This window comes from Lycium barbarum, chromosome 8 (assembly GCF_019175385.1).
Source record: "Lycium barbarum isolate Lr01 chromosome 8, ASM1917538v2, whole genome shotgun sequence".
Lineage (NCBI taxonomy): Eukaryota > Viridiplantae > Streptophyta > Magnoliopsida > Solanales > Solanaceae > Lycium > Lycium barbarum.
Genome location: NC_083344.1, coordinates 131,942,483 through 131,959,625, shown reverse-complemented (window position 1 = coordinate 131,959,625; position 17,143 = coordinate 131,942,483). Strand labels below are relative to the sequence as shown.

The window sequence follows — 17,143 nt, the reverse complement described above, 5'->3', positions numbered from 1 at the left end:
CTCTTGGTCCTGTAGAATAAGAGTTACACATGAGAATAAATCGGATTTTGCACTAACAAAAGTATTTTAATGTACTGGTTGTCATTCAAGTTCAAAATATTTGAATGGGGAAATGACTTTCACCAATTTTCCGGTGGAGTCATGTCGACAAACAAACAATTCGAATTTGATACTCTCTACAGGAATTTGAAATATGCCTTTGAAATAATTGTAAGTGCCCAGATGTAAGAAAAGAATAGTGTTTTGCACATCATCAAGAAACAAAAAGAAGTATGGACCACCCTTATTTGTATTTAATTTTGTGAGAGAAAGGAGATCGGGATAGTAGAAGAATTTTTCCTTTAGCCTTTTACCGATTTCTTCAGTAAGTGCTGTAATTGAATGGTTTAGTTTGGCAAAGTAACAAACTAGTACTAAATTGTTGTGCTTAAAATATGATAAAAGCAACACAACTCCTAGTTTCCTGCAGTAGTTATTAGTACAGTGGTAAAGGTCTCCATCAGAATACTGGATTGAAGCCAAAGCATGGGATATTGAACATTAAGTGAGTTTAAGTTCCCTGCATCTGATAATGCATCTATTCTTTTACATCATCAAGTTAATTAAGACAACCTCTAAGTCTACAACAAAGGTGATTCTATAGTAAACACAATTTGGTCATAAAGAAAACAAAATAAAGGACTTGCTCTAACAAGTTAAATACACTGATAGCGTAAAAAACGGTTAGACCGTCAACGTATATAAATCAAATGAATCCATATTAATTCAACAATTACAAATTGAAGCTTCAATGTCCCTTGCTAATATAGAAAATATTTTCCTCTTCAATTGCATTTGGAGGATATTGGCTTGAGAAAGTTCTTGTTCAATCAGAAACTGATATATATTTATACAAAACTCCCAAAAGGTATAAAGACTGGTATTTGTATCCAGTAACAACATGTCACTACTAACCTAGCTATGAGAATTTTTGTCAAAAGTTCTTTCAAGCATTCTAATTGTGAAAAATTACATATAGGATCAGAAAGGGGGGGGGGGGGGGGGGGGGGGGAAGAAAAAAAGCTCACCACACCCGGTGTTTACAACAGTCGAGCGACTACATGACAAATGACTTCTACATACACTTTTATCACTTAACCATGGTTAACCAACATGTTTTCTTACCTTATTCTTATCATTTAACCATGGAAAATGTAGTCTGGTATAAACACCGAGTGTGAGGAAGTTTTTCTCGAAGAAATTAGCCCTGCTGGTTCCAAAACCAGAAAGTGTACTATGCTTGAGACTCTGGTCCTGCTGGCTTTGAGTTGAGAAGTGGTTGCAGTGCTTTGACAACAATTGTCATATTAGGCCGAAAATCGGCCTCATATTGAACACAAAGTGCTGCAACAGCTGCCAACTGAGAGAACATTACAACAACAACTACGCCTCAGTCTCAAACATTACATTGAGTGAAAATAGGTAAGATTCACAAAAGTAGAAGAATAAACAAGGCTTCTCTCTATGCTAGAATTGTTAAGTGAGTAGAGTACCTTAGCAATTGCTTTTGGAGGATAGTCATTATTTAGTTTGGGATCAACACATTGCTTCACTTTGTCTTCACTCAATCTTGGAGTTGCCTGAAGAAAATTCAAGTATGAATTAGTCGACCGGTGGTATACAACAACTAGACCTCAGTCTCAAACAAGTTAGGGTCGACTATATGAATCTTCACTGAAAGGTGGTATACAATAACGATGTCTGTATTACGAGGATTCATCATGAATTGACAAGTTGTATGTTGACTGTCAGCCTACCTCAACCCTCCTCCTTTATCTAGACATGGGACAGGCAATGTGAGCAACCTCACACAGGCGGAGTGATGGAATATAAATACTAAAAAAGAAAAGGTAAAGGATAAAGAAGTTACCCATGTGACAAGACTCTGTTGCCCTTTGGGCATTGTATGATCTACTGGCTTCCTTCCTGTCAAGAGTTCTAAGAGAACAACGCCAAAACTATAAACGTCACTTTTCTGTGTAATCTGTCCTGTCATTGCATACCTACACAAAAAGCGCGACCCCTTAAGATAACTAAACTAGGCATCTCACAAACATGTCTAATTACTTGATGCATCAACGATAATTGTTCTTTTTGTCGTTATTTTATGAAAAATATGTAAAAAATAGGCTATCTCGAGCAACAAAGTGTTCTGCTGTAGAGCTTACTCTGGAGCATGGTAGCCAAAAGTTCCCAAAACTCTCGTGGAATGCAGACGCGCTGCTGTGTCAGAAGATTGATTCGAGATGTTGAAATCAGCAATTTTTGCTGTAAAATCATCGAAGAGCAACACGTTGCTGGATCTGACATCACGATGAACTACAGGCGGCTGAATTTTTTCGTGTAGATATTCGAGGCCTTTTGCTGCACCATAAGCAATTTTAACTCTCTGACTCCAGGTAAGAACTGGACCTGGCTCAGCACCTTGTACGCCTTTTCTACCTGCAAAACGAATGCTCCTCAATCAACTAATAACAATAACAAACTACGTCTCAGCCCCAAACAAGTTGGGGTCCACAATTAACTAGACAGCAATAACACAACTACGTCTCAGTCTCAAACAGGTTGGGGTTCACAATCAACTAAACAACAACAACAGCAGCTAGGCCTCAGTCTCAGATAGGTTGGGGTCCACAATCAACGTAACAACAACAACAACAACAATAGCTATGCCTTAGGCCTAAACAAGTTGGGGTCCACAATCAACGGAGCAATAACAACAATAGCTACGCCTCAGTCCCAAACAAATTGTGGTCCACAATCAACTAAACGCTGCAAAAAAATCTTGCAGACAAAAAGGGATTCGTGTTTCAACTATCTGAAGTAATATCACGGAATCTTTGGCATACCATGTAACACATCATGTAAAGATCCCATTGTTGCGAATTCATAGACCAATATACGGTTGTTCCCCTCTAGACAATAGCCCATCAGAGTCATGAAATGGTCATTTTTAAGTCTTGAAACCATTGATAACTGAAATAAGTTAAAACATTTCAAGTATAAGTGTTCTTTTCATCATACTAAAAGGAAAACTTATCAATAATTGGAAAAAGGGCATTCATTCGTTTACCTGAGCTGCAAAATCAGAATCTGGTTCTGGTGAAGAACTAGTATCCAGTTTCTTGATTGCTGCTTGTTGGCCATCGTTTAGTTTAGCACAAAAAACGCGGCCATAAGATCCTTCTCCAACCAAAGCTTTCTGTCCAAAGTTTCCAGTCAATCTGTTAAGCTCATCCAAGGTGAAAACTGGTGCCTCAATTGGTAATACTTTCTGAGGAGTTCCACCTCTTGCAGCACTCCTTGGCTCTCCTCTTTCACTTGCTACAATACCCAAAAATAAAACAATTTTTCATTTACAGAAGAGAGGTTTTGGAGGGAAGTATGGTAGAAAATCTTCATTACTTCATCTATTAGTCTACACCACATGATTGAGCAAAAATCTATGCTGCTCGGATTCTCCAAAATGCTGCCACACCTGTGTTGGATCCTCCAAAAAGGAAAAACGTCTAGAGGATCCAAGTTGCAACCAACAATTTTTAAGGATCCGAGCAACATAGGCAAAATCAAAGTACTCATCTATGGTCTTAACTTTTTGGAATTATAGTTCCAAATTGATAGTGATATATCAAGAGTATCATGTCCACCTGAAATTTTTTAGCCAGTGCATTCATCTTGACCTCAAAGATAAAGCTTAGTATGTATTCAAATATCCAAGTTTATAATTTTTACTCATGTTTCCACAATCACGATTTTCTATTCGAAAAAGCTATGTACCGCTTTCAATCCTGTTTGCATAGGCTTGTGCAAGTTTTACGTTCAACAATTCAAGGGCTTTCACTTCATGATCGCTTAGAACCCCCTTCTATCAATAGGTACTCTCAAGGTGTTGACCACGAGCTTAGGCATCGATATATTGCATCAAGAGAAAGGAGACAGACTGGTAAAAAAGCCGACCATACAGGGGGAACTCGCTTATTATTTTTTTCCCCTTAGCCTATATTCTAGTTCTACCGCGATTAAAAAAAACATGAAAAATGCACTGACCTAAAAATAAATAATTTAAAAATAGGAGAATTTTATAGGATTATTACCACCACCAGTACCACCACCATATGGATTGCCAGCTCTAGGAGGAGCTGTATTCTGATTGGACGGTGGGCCGCCACTGTAAACGTCTTCTTCTCCACCTCCACAGCACGACATTTTTGTCACAAATTCTTCTTAAATGATTTGTTTTAATTAATCCACGTAAAATCCAATGCCACGAAAGGTTAATTTTACATGTTACATGAAAAGTATCCCTATGAAGATTAAAAACAAAAACAATGTTCAGAATAGGAATTAATCCAAACAGGAAGAACATCAAGACATAATATGCTAGACATGAATTTATTGATCATGAGGAAGAAACATTACATATTCACGAGACGAAAGTCATATTTTCATGCATATTATCTTTTGGAAAATGTTTTCTGATGTTAAAAAGATATATATTAAAGATTAAGAATAATATTAGCATATATCAGAGATCAATAATACTAATGTCTAATTGTTAGTTGAAGCAAGCAATATATGAAGTTTAGATTGAGGATAGTTAAAAGGAAAATGACTTCTGTCCAAAAGATATATATTAAAGATTAAGAATAATATTAGCATATATCAGAGATCAATAATACTAATGTCTAATTGTTAGTTGAAGCAAGCAATATATGAAGTTTAGATTGAGGATAGTTAAAAGGAAAATGACTTCTGTCCATAAGTGGTCATTAACGAAACACCAAAAAATGACTTTCCTCGTACCAAACACATCCAACACGGAAAATTACCAATGATTTATTCCAACATATGAAACAATTCAAATACCATTCATGGGATCTTCCACTAATTTACAAAAAAACAACGTTTTTTAATTCAAGAAGGTACGATATTAATGGTGTTTGAAAGATCAGAAGAACAAATTGTTAAATTGGAAAAAACAATGTGACTTACCGAAAGCCTTAAGGAAAAGGAGAAACAATTAGACAAATTAATGAATCTTGGAAAAAAAAAAGATCAAAAGGACAAAGAAGAAGAAGAAAGAGAAAAAAGAGATTTCATGGTTTAATTTCAGCCATTTCTCTTTCTTCTTGTTATTTTTTTTCTTCCGTCTCAAAAAGATTGATAGAATTTTGGGGGGTTGCAAAAACAAAGTTTTTTTTTTTTTTTTTTGCTTTCTGTTTTACGAGAAAATCGCATGTTGTATGATCTTTCTAACCGCTATATATAACTAACATATTTCATTCCCAGAAGGAAAAAAAAAAAGCCTCCAACTAACATATTTCTACGTACGCAGTACGTGCCTTCCTTCACTTTGCACGTCCACTTATATCAATTATTATTATCATGCACCTATTTAATTCGTTTTTTCTTTTAGTTTTCTTAATTACTTTTCTCATTCCGTTTCATTTTATGTGAATGTATCTAACTAATCATCGGGTTGGAGAATGAAAAATAGGATCCCCTGAAACCAGAGACAGATCTAGGATTTAAACTTTTGGGGTTCAATCTTTTAATTTTTTTTAGCATTAAACCATTATATTTTTAAAGTTATGAGTTCATATCTACTATTTATTTTAAATTTAGTAAATTTTTACATATAAATTTGTACACCGCATCAAACCTTTGGGGTTCAATTGAACCCCAAATTATAATGCTGCATCCGCCCCTGCCTGAAACCTGTGGTCTAAACTATTTTTTGTGAGTGTAAAATTATGTCATTAAATTAAAAGAAAAAATAAGAAGTTTAAAAGTTCAAATTATTTTCAAATATAAAAGTCGTATGTGGGCATGGGCAGAGCTATGAGAGGGTATGAGGTTCATTTGAACACCTTTTGCCGAAAAATTATATTATATATATAAGGTTCAAAATTATTTTTTATCTAGAACAACCAATTCGAAATATACCTCGATTATTTTAGAACAGGTCCGATTCAAATAGCAATGATGGGAAGCACTTCTTTTTGCACTATTTCGGCCATTGCAGCTAAACTAACAGAGGAAGGAGGAGTGGAAGGGTGGCGGATATCAAATGGATTAGAATTATTACAGAGCTAGAAGAGGTTTGATTCCTCTTTGATGTTGCTTAGCCAAGAGCGCTCAAGTGTTTCATTTTTTTATATTTTGAATCTCTTTATTGAAAATTTTGACTCCGTCATTAATTATTGAACCTAGGAAGTATATAATTAATTAAAACTCATGTATATACCATTTCATTTCTCCCGAGGTAGGGGTGGGTTTTATACCCTCCAAATGTCACTTATCTAGAATTATACTGGGTATGTTGTGGTTGTATATCGTTTCATTTCTGATTGACCTTCAATGGAGACTACGCTTTTCAAGGACCTGACATCTGTTTTAATGATTTATAAATCCTTTTGAGGGCATAGAACCCACCCATTAATTGGCTCCAATATTTGTCAATCAACCTCTAATGTGTATGCAAATGTTAGTTTTCGCAATAATTAGTTATTTTGTTTGCACCATTTATGATGCAAAATTTATCTCTTTCTTAATGTTGTTCGGATTTTCTCCTAATATTTAGTTCTATAAAAATGGAAAAAAGAAATTTAAGATTGAAAGATCAGCAATTCGATTAGGTTTGATCTTTTAATCAGTAATATATATACATTTTTTATATTGCTTCATATTCTAGCAGATTATAGACCATATAAATTTCTGGTTTATACTATATTGTAGGTAGTAAGTACACTATAAATCTTCTAAGATCTCATTCCATTCAAATTTCTAAACTTCTTACCATAACTTTTCAACAAGGAAACAAATTATATATGGAAACAAAAATATGAATTTCATTTTACTTTCCAATATAACTTACCAAAGTCTAGCAAAATTACACTATAAAAAGCTTCTTGCACCTTGCAGCAAAGTACACCATTGGCATTTGAGATAAATTTTCATAAGAATATAATATGGCCAAGTTTTTAAACTCTGTTCTTTGTTTCCTTCTCATTATTGCAGGTTTGTCTTTTATATTGTTTATTATTTATTCATTTTTTTTTTAGACTTACCCCCTTCATTTTTATAACATATGATCTTTACACTTTTGAGTTATATTGAGGTTTTGTTATTCCAATTATCTATACATCTGCTACTTAATAGATTATACAGCAAATGAGTTTTAAGTAGTACATACTGCGACAAAAAGGATTTTCACATGATATTATTGCTCTTTTTTTCAAGTAACTATATCGGACTTGATTTGGAAAGTTACCTGATGCTATAGATTAACTATAAAAATTCTTTATAATAATAGAACACACACTACTAAAAACATCACGATTTTTCGAGGCAAAGCTACTGACAGACACTATCGTAAGGTTATTTCAATACACTATATGTCTGATCAGTCTACTGGAAAACAAAGTTATAGATGGTGTCATGTTTTTTTTTTTTTGGGCATTGATATAATGAAATGTTGTTGAATTTGTTTGCAGTTGCATTGGGAATTACTCAAGTGAATGCACAAAAGAGATGTAGTGAAATTCTGAATCCAACAGGATGTGTCCTTTACGACTGTAAAAAGGAATGCTTTGAGAAACACAATGGAAATGGACTTTGCTCAAGTGGTGGTGCTATTGGCCAATACGTTTGTACCTGCGTTTATAATTGTAGTCTTGATGATGATCACTCTAGTTAATTAATTAAATTCCCTTGATTAATTTTGATGTAATTTTGGTTCAGATACACCCATGATTTCGAATAAACATCAATTTTGAACGTTGTTTTCTATTTATTGGAATAATTTGTCATCCCGTACGTACTAGCATTTGATTTTTATATTTTTGTTTAATCATCAGCTATGAAAAACAAAATAACACCATTAATTCGACTTCATATCAGGCAGACCACTAAGAGAGTAAAATCACTCCACGGGCAGATCTAGTGCATTAGTTATGGATTTGTCTGAGACTCTGAATTAATTAGTTTTGGTTAAATTGAAGACCCTTTAGATGTGTTAAAAGTTCACTAAATTATTAAAAAATAGACTCGGAACCCAGTATATCTATTTGGTTGTTAGAATATAGAACTCGAATGAATTCAAATCCTAAATTAATTCGATTCTCGTTTAGTCTAAGGCTCAACTTGCGACATCGGATTAAGGTACAAAAATCCTAATTAATCATTTGACCACGCCCGTGAATGGTTATATATCTTTTAATTTCTATTATTTCGTCATAACAAAGTAATGTCTATATAAAACGGACTTAAAAGATGTCAACAATCAAATTAAATGCTCCTTCAAGACAACCGCATAATATGTCAAGGCAACATGATTTTATCCTTAGATGATAAATTGCAAGATTAATCGTATGATATGTTAAAGAAATCACCATTTAGATATCATATATAATCATAGGTCTCGAGGCAGATTCAAAATTTAAAATTTATGTATTTCTACAACGATTTCGAGTTAATATACAAAAAAAATAAAAATGAATGTATTTACAGTCAAATATCCATAGATATTAATAGATTTCTTAAGCAAGAGCTACCGAGTTACCATGAACCCATCCGTATATTATGACCATGATAGTCTTAACTATTTCTACGTGCAATCACATTATTTCTTCATTTATTTGGGAAATTAAATTAAAAAAAAAACTGGACTATTTTCCAATTTAATTAGATGGAAATTCGTTGTCCTTGCATAAAATCTGAGATATGCTTTATGGGTTCAAGAATTGAGAGATCGTCACTTCACCCTTTAATCAATTTTCAGCTTGCATGAAAATCATATTCTCTTAAAAAAGATCAATTTTAGTTGTCTTTTGATATCGAAGGATTGGACAAAAAAACCGAAAAAAGAAATTTCACTACATTTATGGTAGTATTTGCTTAGTCTAAAAAATCATATACTATAAGCTCTAAAATATGATGGGAAATATATAACTTAAATTCTTCTAACCACGGCCGATTTTAAGTGATAAAATTAGGGCATGTGAACACATGGTCTCTCCGTAAAACTAGATATTTTATGTAAATATTTTCTACAATTAGTTTATTACTATTTGCTGAAACTCATACTACAAAAAATCTAAATGGTGCACTTTGTTGAATATTGAGTTTTTACCTAGAGGATTAGGGATCAAGTTGCTTTTTTTTTTTTTTTTGGGCAGTGAACCATGTACCAGAAATCTCAGATTCGCTGCCTCTGCTTCTATAACATATCATCATATTCTATAAACCGCTTCTTGTGACTTTTCAAAAAGAAAACAAACCATATATATATATATATATGTATATAACTGTGGGGTACTTCTGATAACAACGCGATTAGCGGAAGACTTTAGAATTGAAAATTAGAAAGGGGAAAGGATTGATTCTTGAGAAAGAAGAACACAAGTTCAAGTATTTGATACTTAAAACGTTGTTTAATAGTGAAAGAAGGAGTTGAATCAATTAAGAAGAAGAAGAAATGGAGGGAGGGAACTCAAACAAGGAATCTTACCATCGAAGAATCCGAGTTGCGGTTCAAGGTAGAACAAAAAGGGCATAACCCAAAAGAGAACCTCAAAGGTCTCCACAAGCACAAGGCTAATATTATTAATATTCAAACTTAGTTACAATGAAAGAGAAAACACCCCTTTATATAGGAGAAATGGTGGCTACCACCCTAAAGAAAATAAAGTTGGTCAAACTAAATTAATTAAGGTGCAATTTCCAAGCTGCATAGAAGACCACCAATTCTTTGTTCCAATGTGCATAGAAGACCACCAAACATTTGTTCCAATGTGCATAGAAGACCACCAACACTTTGTTCAATAAAAACATTAAATGTAGTCAACATAGCATTAAATGATCTTCTAGAAACATAAGTATGGGCTGCTGAACTTGTTCCTTCTTTGGGCATGTTTTGGGCCATAATCCAACTCATCTTGGTCTTCAATTTGGGCCTCCAATTAGTATTAAGACTTTCCCAAAAGATCTACTTTGGGCTGGAGCTATTCCTCCATTACAAGACATGTTTTCATTACCAAATGAAGCCCATTAAAGCATCTTGATATTTTTTTGTCTTCAACGAAAATTAAGCTTCCTTGGTTGCTATCATTCTCCCCCTCTTATAGAAGATTCGTCCCGAATCTTGGTGGTGACCTTTTTTGCTCCTTAATGCATTTGAGCCTCTATGGTTGCTATCATTCTACCTCTCTTAAAGAAGATTCGTCCTCGAATCTTGACATTGATCTGCAACCAACATGATGATCACAATAAGTAGGGAGCAAACAAAGGAAACAAAACAAGCATTTGGTAAAAACAACACAAGGTAGTGACCATGCAACCTCTTAACCCACTTAGTTCTTTTATGCACAAACACCCCTTTTAAATATCCAAGCATTTCATCGTCTAATAGAACAATGTAATTTCCAAAACAAGAACTAAAAACACAATTCATAAGCTCTTTAAACAGTAGAGGATCATTATCCAGACCAAAAGCATATGAATACCAAGAAAACATACCATATTTGCTCTTTCTAAGCAACTTAACCTCACCATTCAATATACCATGGTCATGATATGGATCAAAAGTTATTTTCTTGTGAAGTGGCTTGGAATGAACCTGCAAATAAGGATCTAGAAAACAAGATAAAGATATTGTGAAGTTGAAAACATGTGAGCACTTGTCCTTTTCCACACTTGAGCTACTACATTCTGCACCTAGCTCAACTTTCTCAATATCTACGGCACCAAAAGCTTCATGTGTCTCAATGTCTTTATTGGAAACTTCATCACCTTTGCTTCCTTCATTGGAATCCCAAAGTGGACAAAAATGTACAGTAAACTCATGTTTAGTATCATCCCACAATGGGTTATCCCACACTTTAAAACCTTGACCCATGAGATTGTCTTCTTCAAGTGAGTTGTCATCATCCTTTACAGAAAGTTCATCCTCAATTTTCTGCATGAAAGGAGATAAAAGACTAAAACAAGAAAGAGTTAGTTGATTAGCATATGAACAAGATTCATCCTCTCTCAAATTTTCTTTGATTTGTTCACTCAACTTATCTCGTCCCCCACTTTCACCACATTGTGGCAGATTGCTCAATTGAGAAGAACCACATAAAAGGTTAGGTTCAGTCCCAATTTGAGTTATACCTTCGCTTAAAACTCTTGATTTATGAGATTGTGGTACAAGTTCATTTTCATTTGCATCTACAAATAGATCATCGATAAGGTCATACCACATGAGATCATCAGGCTCAACTTTGTCTTCTACTTGCAATTGTTTCCATGAATCATCATCCTTTGCTCCTTTCAAATCCCATTTGAAGCTAGATTCTTCCTTCAATTGTTGTTCTAACACTTCAATGGGTTCTTCTTCAATAACCTGCACATTTGGAGCACAAACACTAGAAAAAGAATGAGTTAATTGGTTAGAACTTGAACAAGAATCTTTCACACTTATGCACTCAATTCTTTTAATCTCTTCTTTTTCCTCATCTCTCAAGTGCACTTGTTCACTCTCTATTTTACCTCTTGAGCTCACTTCACTCAATTCTTTCCACTTATTTTTGCTTCTTAACAACTCACTCTTTTCACTCATCACTTCCTCTCTCGAGTTGTCAAGTTGCTCACCCTCACTTCTCTCTTTCTTTTGTCTCTCATCCTCACTTTTGTTTGGTGTAGAGAAGGTTGTCCATGCGGCATCATCCCTTTCTATCCCCGGGCAAGGTATGCTGCAATAAGTATCACAAGTTCCCATATACTTGCCTAGAATCCCTCTTTTATCCCTTGGAGGACTTCTAACATCAACTCTAATTTTAGGCTTCCCAATCCCACTATTGTTTCCCCTCTTGCAGACCTTTTCCTTTTCAAACACCTCTATTGATCTCCTTACCTTTAATTGATCTTCTTGAATCTCTGTAGGTGACAAAGATACAAGGGTAGTTCTTTTTCCATCATCTTTCACCAAGGAATACCTATTCTTTCCTAGATCATATGAAACTTTCTTATAGAGATACCATGGCCTTCCCAATAAGACATGACATGTGAATAAGGGGATTACGTCACACCAAACCTCATCCTTGTATCTCCCAAGAGTTAATGACACCAACACCCTCTTCTCTACCTTCACTCCTTTTAAGGTGTAGGGTGAAGCATGCTTAACACAGGATAAACCTACTTTTTCAACAAAGTAAGCACTAACTAAGTTATGACAAACATTCTTGTCAATCTTAGTAGCACACACCTTAGACAGTACCTCCATTCTAGTTTGAAAAACTTTGTTAACTCTAGTAAGCTCATGGCCTCTTCTAAGACTCTTTCCCAAACTAGATCTTACCGGAGTAGGTTTAATAGGATTCAAACTCCCAACTTCAACATAATCAGCACATTCATCACCATAACTAATGTCATCATAATCAAAAGATTCATCACTACTATAATCCTCACAAATGTTATTACCTTCACTCGAATCACAAATCTGATGTGACTCATCATAGGTTTGGCTATTTGACTCATCGTAGCCACCATAATCTTCACAAGAATCATTGTGTGCCCTTCTATCATCTTCTGCATCTGATTCCCACTCTTCTTCACTAGAATAATCCATCCCTTCACTCCAAATGCTTTCAGAATCTGTAGAAAACATGCTTTTAAAAAAAAAGAAAACAGTTAGTAGTAAAATGATCTCACATACACTCCCTTACGTGTATCACTCAAGTTGTGGCTCTCAACACTCGTATTTCACACTATTAGGCTTTTACCCTCAAATAATCTCACCACTCTTGCCTTTTACCACTCAAGGGTTGTGTCTCGAAGTTCTTCAATAAACCAGCAACTCAAACACTTCAAAGTAAGTTCCAAAGATTGATTCAAGAATGGAGTTTATGACAAACAAAGAAAGGACAACAAAAAACTTAAACAGACAGGAAATAAGAAATACACAATGAAAATAGAGAGAGAGAAAAAAAACACGGAACAAATTGGCACGAAACAAAGAAATAGACACAAAATTACTAGACAACTCTAAGTATGGACAAATACTTCAAGTATCTAGTGAGAGAACATAAAGAAAACTAAATGCAAGAAATAAACACTTTCAAGAAAAGATTTAGAACATATCAATGAGTTTGGATACAAATGTATTGCAATGACTTTTGCATTCCTCAAAGTGACTCTTGAGTTCCTTGATGAGCAAAAGTCAAAGAATCTTTAAAACTAATGAAATTTTCAAGAGATAACAACCACAATGGATTTCCCAATAATTTAAAGTCACCAAATCACAAGATAAAGCTTTGAACAAACCAAGAACAAGTGAAGATAACTAGAAGTACTGTTCACGTCACTGTTCACTCGAACAGATTTCTTTATTTTTTTTAATAATTTTGATACTGTTCACGCTACAGTACTTTTTCAGTTTTTTTTTTTTTTTTTTGCTCTTTTTTTTTTCTTTCAAGAAATCCCAAAGATTATCAAGAACGGAATCTTGATAGAACCGCTCTGATACCACTTGATAACAACGCGATTAGCGGAAGACTTTAGAATTGAAAATTAGAAAGGGGAAAGGATTGATTCTTGAGAAAGAAGAACACAAGTTCAAGTATTTGATACTTAAAACGTTGTTTAATAGTGAAAGAAGGAGTTGAATCAATTAAGAAGAAGAAGAAATGGAGGGAGGGAACTCAAACAAGGAATCTTACCATCGAAGAATCCGAGTTGCGGTTCAAGGTAGAACAAAAAGGGCATAACCCAAAAGAGAACCTCAAAGGTCTCCACAAGCACAAGGCTAATATTATTAATATTAAAACTTAGTTATAATGAAAGAGAAAACACCCCTTTATATAGGAGAAATGGTGGCTATCACCCTAAAGAAAATAAAGTTGGTCAAACTAAATTAATTAAGGTGCAATTTCCAAGCTGCATAGAAGACCACCAATTCTTTGTTCCAATGTGCATAGAAGACCACCAAACATTTGTTCCAATGTGCATAGAAGACCACCAACACTTTGTTCAATAAAAACATTAAATGTAGTCAACATAGCATTAAATGATCTTCTAGAAACATAAGTATGGGCTGCTGAACTTGTTCCTTCTTTGGGCATGTTTTGGGCCATAATCCAACTCATCTTGGTCTTCAATTTGGGCCTCCAATTAGTATTAAGACTTTCCCAAAAGATCTACTTTGGGCTGGAGCTATTCCTCCATTACAAGACATGTTTTCATTACCAAATGAAGCCCATTAAAGCATCTTGATATTTTTTTGTCTTCAACGAAAATTAAGCTTCCTTGGTTGCTATCATTCTCCCCCTCTTATAGAAGATTCGTCCCGAATCTTGGTGGTGACCTTTTTTGCTCCTTAATGCATTTGAGCCTCTATGGTTGCTATCAACTTCTCATTCAATAAGGTCTTTTTGCCACACTATTTTGGCCATAATGATTCAAATGGGGTAAATTCATGACTTGGTCTTGGTCACTACCCAGTGTAATCCCACAATAGTGGGGTCTGGGGAGGGTAAGATGTACGCAGCTTTACCCCTACCTGGGTAGGGAGGCTGTTTCCGATTGACCCTCGGCAACCCTCCTCCTTTATCCGGGCTTGGGACCGGCAATGTGAGCGAGCTCACACAGGCGGAGTTGGTAAATTCATGACTATTTAGGTTAAATTTAATAATTTATGCTTACTTAATGTCATTTCTATCTTTTCTTCTCAAAGTTCTTTTTAATTTAAAATTGTACAATAGAGATTATGGTGGTTTTTACATAAGCGTAGCCAAATTTGAGTCAAATTAGTGCGGCAATTTTGCAACTCTTATTCTCATTTACATGGAAAAGTTTAAAAATTGCTTGTGGTTTCTTATTACCTTTAGTTCTAATGTTTTAACCTGCTCAAATTTAATTTCTTTTTCATTTTCCCCCTAATGTACAATATTAGATTTAGGAATGGGTGTAGAAAAAATCTCTATATTAAAGAAGAAAATTGTGATTAAAAAAAAGCTATAAAAGAGAAAAGCATTTAAATTTGAAAGCAAAATCAAAAGAGTTGGCTACACAGGAACATGATATGTATAGTTGAACTGCTACAATAACTTCAGAGAAATCTTTATCTAATCACGGAATCACAATTTCTCCATTTTTTAAAATATAGATGTAAACAATTACAAGTTACAAGATAATCAACTAATTATTTCTATCTTTGCATCTTTAATATAGTAATTACTTAATTAGACAAATTTTCTCTGAATCTAAAATGGGAAAGATTGGAGCATAATTCATTATGTTTCATGTTATTTTTGCTATTATTAGTAAAGTAGTGTTATATTTTATAATTAAATGTATAAGGTATCCTTAAATAATTGTAATTAAGATTTATAGACAGATTATCCGTGTAAAGTTAATGTTGTTGGGCCCGTGCTGTGCACAGGGTATCGCTAACTAGTCTTTTGATAAAAGGTTACTACTAAGGTGTGCTTACACCAACTAATACATGACTTACATGCGTTTCTATATTCATTTTTTTTACTTAATTATAATTAATTCATATATTACTATTACTTCATTAAAATACTTAATCATCATAAGTTTTAATTGATTTGATAACTTTTCAGAAAAAAGAAACAAGTTAGCTTTGTTCTATGGAAAACATATACTAATAAACTAGGGGTGTACATAGACCGGGTTGGTTCGGATTTTTTAAAGACCAAACCAAACCAATTGCATCGGGTTTTTAAATTTAAAAACTAAACCAACAAAAGTCGGGGTTTTCAATATCGGGGTTTCTCGGTTTTTTCGGGTTTTTTCCGGTAAAGTCTTCACACAAAATATATAACTTGTACTTCAAATATTTATTTAGTCCTAGTAAGATATGGCTATCTAATTAAGATATTTATTAAGAAAATAACACAAAACATGAGATGAAAGATGACATTGTACTAAAATATTAAACGAAAAAAGTTAATGAAATTGCATAAAATAAAATGATCATAATCTAAAAGTGCTAAGTCATGCTACAATAAATACGACTAATTTATAAGACATGTAGAAAATGATCATAATCTAAAAATACTAAGTCGTGCTAAAATAAGTACGGCTAATAAGTATTAATTACATGACTAGATATTAAAGAAAAAAGTAAAATTAAGTTACGTATTTTCACTTTCTAAACTAATATAAAACTAAAGAATAGATATCAACATTATTGTAATTGCAGTGCTAGATATGAATTACTTTTGTTAGCATTAGTATTGATTTGTTTTTTGTTGAGTTTTATTTGAGTTCCTAATATCATTGGGCTATAAAACTTATTGGACCATTCAAAATTCTAATTCCAAGCTTGAAATAATATGTTAAAAGACAAAAAGCTAAGAAAAAGTTAAAGAAACATTTATAAATTACATTATAAGCAAATATTTTTATGTATGAAATATGTTTGAAGTTTAATAAATGTAATGTAGGGTTGGTTTGATTCGGTTTGACTTTTTTTAGTTAAAACCAAACCAAACCAATAGTGTTCGGGTTTTTTTTTTTTTTAAAACCAAACCAAGTCAAACCAAACCATTAGTTGGGTTTTTTTCTCGGTTTGGTTCGAATTACCGGTTTGGCGCGGTTTGTTGGTTTGCTGATGTACAATAGGATATAGTTTTTTCTAAGAAAAATGTCAACATATTAACTTTTCTAAATAGCTTCCCATAACTTTTCAAAAAGCATACAAGTCATTTCTATTTTATGGAAAGCATATTACAAACCATAAATCTTTGAAGTCTGAAGTACAGTATGAGAGAACACCTTAATGCTTCTAAAATGTCATCACATTAAATTTTCTAAATTGCTTACCATAACTTTTCAAAAAAGGAAACAAGCCACATCTGCTTTATGGAAAACATAATATAAAAGATATTAGAGATAATAGTATTTTGGTTTCTATGTTATAGGTACCAAATATCGAAAATTAAAAAATCATCATTAACTTAAGGACTACAAGTACTATTATCCCAAGGTATAACAATAATCCAATTCTTCTAAATGTCATCACAATCAATTCTCTAAACTACTTCCCATAATTATTTCAAAAAGAAAACAAGCCATCTTAATTTGCTCTATGGAAAGC

At 33.6% G+C, this 17,143-nt stretch overlaps 2 protein-coding genes across 2 annotated transcripts; one reads left to right on the top strand and one right to left on the bottom strand.

Annotated features, from left to right (window-relative positions):
* Positions 1-731: 731 nt before the first annotated feature.
* LOC132607532 (probable protein kinase At2g41970) lies at positions 732-5,273 on the bottom strand. Its single transcript, XM_060321543.1, has 8 exons — positions 5,032-5,273; positions 4,134-4,343; positions 3,113-3,363; positions 2,889-3,015; positions 2,208-2,481; positions 1,910-2,042; positions 1,533-1,619; positions 732-1,399 (listed from the first exon to the last, which is right to left on the bottom strand). Exons 2-8 carry the CDS (start codon positions 4,243-4,245, stop codon positions 1,274-1,276), a joined length of 1,110 nt encoding a protein of 369 aa, XP_060177526.1. The 5' UTR covers positions 4,246-4,343; positions 5,032-5,273; the 3' UTR covers positions 732-1,273.
* A 1,689-nt stretch (positions 5,274-6,962) lies between these two features.
* Positions 6,963-7,849, top strand: LOC132605512 (defensin-like protein 163). The gene is made up of 2 exons (XM_060318643.1): positions 6,963-7,059; positions 7,536-7,849. The coding sequence occupies exons 1-2, from the start codon at positions 7,011-7,013 to the stop codon at positions 7,736-7,738; spliced, it is 252 nt and encodes an 83-aa protein (XP_060174626.1). The 5' UTR covers positions 6,963-7,010; the 3' UTR covers positions 7,739-7,849.
* The last annotated feature ends 9,294 nt before the right edge of the window (positions 7,850-17,143 follow it).